Source organism: Microtus pennsylvanicus, chromosome 12, assembly GCF_037038515.1.
Source record: "Microtus pennsylvanicus isolate mMicPen1 chromosome 12, mMicPen1.hap1, whole genome shotgun sequence".
In the NCBI taxonomy this organism is placed as follows: domain Eukaryota; kingdom Metazoa; phylum Chordata; class Mammalia; order Rodentia; family Cricetidae; genus Microtus; species Microtus pennsylvanicus.
This window is the reverse complement of record NC_134590.1, coordinates 65,530,301-65,534,983: the sequence shown is the minus strand read 5'-3', so window position 1 is coordinate 65,534,983 and position 4,683 is coordinate 65,530,301. Positions and strand designations below refer to the sequence as shown.

Sequence of the window (4,683 nt, the reverse complement as noted above, 5' to 3'; positions counted from 1 at the left end):
GGAGATGTGCGCTTGTTGTATCTCCCCAGGAAAAGCCTAATCACGCACACACGGCTAAGGAAAAGGAGATGCTCCACGTGTGTGACACAGCTGTGGCCGCAGGATTTCCCTTTCTGAGTGAAGCTCAGACCTCTAATCTAGAGCGCAGCATCTTTGGCCTTGACACCTAAAGGCCTCCCCCCAGGCAGGTCTCCAAACCTCGCATAAGAAAAGACTGACACCAGCTTTAGAAACTCTGCAAGTTTTAAATATGTCAGCAAAATATTAACATTAAATATACATTTATAAATAAGCCTTATAAATATAAAAGTGATTAAAACTGATAAAAAAAATCAATAAATTAGTCATGTCTCTCCAAGTAATTAATTACTCATCTGCTTTTGAGTCCCCTTCCGGGAGGACCGGTTCAGCGTGTGAAAATTCCACAACTCACCACCAGAGGGAGCAACAAGCAGCGAGGACCCAAGATGGGGCTTACAGGCGCTGGGAGAGCTCCCGTGAACCCACCCTATGACCGTTTGCGCCCTGTTCCCATTTACAGAGACTTTGATGTCCACCCTATGTCACAGAGTCCAGCAGCTGACAGGCGGCGAGAGCCTTAAATAAGGACCCAAACACACACACACACACACTCACTCACTCACACACACACACACACACACACACACTCACACACACACCACAGCTTTACATAGAGAAAGCTAACACTCAGATATATAAAGTGTCCTGACCACAGTCATACAGAGACTCAGGGAACAAGCCAGGACTCTGAGCTCTCTTCCCCTAAACTTCTCCATCCGTGTTCCTTTTAGGAATGTTCTCCATACCCTGCCCCTGTTGCGACGGGCAAATGTGAGGTCTCCCAGACGTCCAGGTATCTGGTCTGGGTGAAATGAGACACAGGAGAGAGCCCTGGACCTGACCTCCCCTTTGGAACTCAGCCACGGGGAAAGGAGGAAGTCTGGAGGCAACAGCTTCAAGTCATGAGAGGAAAGGACCAACAGCCTGGGGGTTTCAGCCCAGCCGTGAGTCAGCGTGTGTCATCAGACCCCTGAATCAATGGAAAGCCGACCCCACGTGGCCTGACCCAGCTGCCCCACTCGGATTGGAGGCTTGGAGTGGGGCATCACAACCTGACTACCCTTGCGGTCCAGTCGTGGTGGGAGGGGCCACCCGACGCCACGCTTTAAAGTGCTGTTCTTCAAAGCTCTGAATGCACGAGCATCCCTGAAAGCCTCTGAGAAGCGACATCCCGTATCCACAGACTATGCTGTGTCCGTCTGTGTATCCTCAGGCTACCGGGGCACCTGCACCCTGGATTTAGAGCTCTGGCTGCTCCTGGAGGGTCTGATTCTGCGGGCTCCTTTACGCCAGCCCCGGAGCAGGCTGCGTTGCGGACTGTGTCTCCGTCTCCGACTAGAGCCGTCTCCCCACTCCCTGAACACCCTCCCTACTGAGCCCATGAAGCTGTGGTAGCCCCACAGGAAGCGGCAGCTGTCTATCTTGGCCTGGAAAATGCTTGGTGTCGTAGCGGACGGCAAGGCCCCAGAGCCTGCTTGTGTGGGCTCAGGTATCTCCAGATGGTGGTGGAGCAGCTGGGCCAAGCAGTAGACATTGTTCCTGATGCCTTGAATGTTCCCCCTGGCCCTCTTCAGCTCTGGAAAATCCTTAAGGTTCAGAAATTGCTGTCTTAAAGCACCCAGTTGGTGCCAGACTCTGCCCAGTGTGGCGTGGACAGTGTTCAGGAAACGAGGCTTGCTCACTGCCCGTAGGTTGTCCTCACTCGGGAAAGCCACAGGGTGCTTGGTGCAGGCAGCTCTCAGGGTAGTTGTGTTCAGGCCTTGGAGGAGGAGCTGAAGAAGGAAGAGAGTGAGGGTTGCATGCCAAACCCCACAAATACACACAGATGAACCTGCCTTTGCTGCCTTTGAAACCCTAGATCTTGTGTGATCTTGCCAGCAAAGAGATACAAAAGCTAAGGTAGAAGAGATGAGTCTGAGCAGCAGAGATGGATGGGAGGGTTGCTGGGGCCGTGGGGGTCACTGTGGGCAGTGGATTGGGTGAGGGTCCCTAGGTGCGGTGGGGGCTGCAGAAGCACTGGACTAGTTCACTCTCTCCCATATCTGGGAACCTAGAACATGTGCCAAACCATCAGGTGACAGCAGGTGGTCACCGAGGGACAGAGCCGGGAGCCAGGCAGCTCCACTGTCCCCAGCAAACACAGTTCCCCCACCTGTCCCTAACAGGACCTCCATGTGTGCACTCTCTCACTAGTCCTTAAGATTCTTTGGGGCTCGGGTACCCTGAGGGCTGACTGATGCTTACATAGGGCTCCATGAGTGATTCCGTGTTCTCCGTGATGTTCGCCTGATTCAGCAGCTGGCTGAGGAGCTGTGCAGAAGAGCTGGAGCAGCCGCGTGTGGCCCGTGCCATGTTCAGGAACAGGAGACTGAGGATCATACCTGGGGCAGACAGGAAGGGTATGGTTACCCGCTGGTGTCATGGACAACCCTCATGCCTGGTTGTGCAGCTCAGAGCAAGAGCTGGGCATGGAGCAGGCACTGGTCTGCACAGGAACCCTCACTGAGGCCACCACCTTCCCAGTGAGTCACCACACAGACCAAACAGGGTGAGGAGGCGGCTGCAATCACCAAGCCTGGAAGCTGGGCATTTGCACAAGCATCCCTGTTGGCCTTGGGTCCACTAGGAGACGGCTGGCCTCACACACAAGGTTTGGTCTCGACCTAAGACTGACTGGTCAAGTCCCTGACTCCCGTACAGACCTTAACATCCCATGTAGGCTGAATGAAGTAGTGGACCTGGGTGCACACCCCCCCCCAGGGCAGCGGCTCTCTGTTCACAGAGCCAGGGAAGGCACTCTCCACCTATGGGACACCGGGTCTACTAAAAGGTGAATTAGGTACAAGAGAAAGTCCTGCTCAGGTCACACATGCCCACAACTCTCCTCGACCTCCCTGCCCTTCCGTCAAAAAAGCCCCACGCATACACACACCAGAGATACTGGGAGTCCCCGAGAAGGTCGTGGGGGTGGGTGAGGGTAGACTAGCATAGTTCCAGCTTGCTGGCCCCCACCCTCAGGCACCGGCAGCCACGTGGTCGGAAGGGGCCTGTGGTGCAATGGCCCGGAAGGCTGTGACACCATCCTTCCTTTCCTACAAACCGACCAGCCCCTTGGGGAGGGCCAGCTGCTGGGGAGAGTCAGGAGCCCAGGCGTACCAACCACAAGTCCCCTCCCCAACTTCCCCAGGTGTCTGTAGCTACACTGCCAGGGAGGGCCCACGGTGAGCATGTAACCAGTGCACGTGGGCCAGAGCCTGTAGGGGTGTGCCTATAGGCTGCGTGAAGCACTGGGGGTACCCTCCCGGTTCTTCGGGGTTCTGGTCTACAGGTAAGCCTTCCTGTAATCAGTGTGCGGGAAGCCCCTCACCCATACTGGCGGCTTTGTTTGCTTGTCTCCGTGGGGGTGTGGCTGTGCGTGAAGCGTGATGATCTGAGGCCCTCAGACTCTGCTGAGTTTCTGTCTACCCTAGACCCTGGGAATTGAATCAGGGCAAGAAGGAGGCCCCATCCCAGGACTTGCCCCACTTCCTCACAGGTCTCCTGCAACTTCCTTTTCTGTTCCTCTCCCATCTGCCCCCGGCTTCTCCAGCTTATTTCTGCTCTATCCTCTTTCCTCATGTTCTGGTCCCCAACACAGTCTTTCTCGCCTCCCTCGGTTAGCCTTCCAGGAATACCTCATCTGCACCTGTAGGGATGCTGGGGTCTCAACGGACCCCTGGCCTTCTAGTTCTCCCTCTCATCAGCATCCTTCTTCACCTGATGCTAGATCTGCAGCTCCCCAAGGGCAGAAGGTGCCCACAGCTGCCGGGTGGCACAGCTGTGCCCTGGGCTGGCAGAAAGGAAGGAAGTACTTACTGAGCAGTGTTCTCTGTGGAAGCTGTGTCCGCATGCTGGGTGCTGGTGATTTGGCCCGTGCCGCTCTGGGTTGACAGGGCTCGGCTGGGTGTCCTGCGGGCTGGCAGCCACTTTATGCCCGACAGGGCGATTGGCCAACACCTCGTGAGGTGGGTGGGGAGGGGGAGGGGGAAGGGCAGGCCTTCTGGGAACATGACCCCAAAAACCAAAGTCTCCACAGGCGGCCAATGGGCGCTGGGCGCCATGACAAGCCCGCTCCTCCTCCCGTTTTCTTCGAATTCGTTCTTCGAGGTCAGCCCCACGCCCAAGGATGATGTAAACCGCAGGCCCAGCCTTCTTGGAGTGAGCGGGCAGCACGGGGGTCCGTGCCATCTTCAGGGAGTCAGTTCAGGGGTCAGGGCAGGAGCTGCAAAGCCAGGCCTCTGGGGCCCAGGCCATCTTTGGCCCAGGAACCACCAACCTCACAGGACACTGAGGTTTAGGGCTAAAGAGGAGCTAGACATCTTCCTCGTTGAGTGCCCTTCCCACCCTCTCGCTTGGGCTGTCGGGACATCTGTGAGCGGAAACCACCAGGCTCTGGGCACAGAGCCAGACTCGGGCCCCAAGATTGTGGCTCTAATCCTAGACCAGCATCCTCTAGCCCAAGTCCACATTTCCATTTCCCCCAGTAGCTGTCCCCTACATCCTTCCCAATCCCAGGTCTCCTCTCTGTAGACAGGATCATCTAAGAAGACTTGGGCACTCAGG

General features: G+C 56.2%; 1 protein-coding gene across 1 annotated transcript; it reads right to left on the bottom strand.

Annotated features, from left to right (window-relative positions):
• Positions 1–238: 238 nt before the first annotated feature.
• On the bottom strand, positions 239–4,438 carry Osm (oncostatin M). Its single transcript, XM_075943243.1, has 3 exons — positions 3,937–4,438; positions 2,326–2,462; positions 239–1,853 (listed from the first exon to the last, which is right to left on the bottom strand). The coding sequence occupies exons 1-3, from the start codon at positions 3,968–3,970 to the stop codon at positions 1,296–1,298; spliced, it is 729 nt and encodes a 242-aa protein (XP_075799358.1). The 5' UTR covers positions 3,971–4,438; the 3' UTR covers positions 239–1,295.
• Between the last annotated feature and the right edge of the window lie 245 nt (positions 4,439–4,683).

Bases quoted from the DNA above. Each gene is read 5' to 3' on its own strand.
- Osm (XM_075943243.1), bottom strand. From the start codon at position 3,970: ATGCGGACACAGCTTCCACAGAGAACACTGCTCA. The intron at 2,463-3,936 runs GTAAGTACTTCC...TGTCTGCCCCAG, and splicing joins TCCACAGAGAACACTGCTCA to GTATGATCCTCAGTCTCCTG. The intron at 1,854-2,325 runs GTAAGCATCAGT...TTCCTTCTTCAG, and splicing joins AATCACTCATGGAGCCCTAT to CTCCTCCTCCAAGGCCTGAA.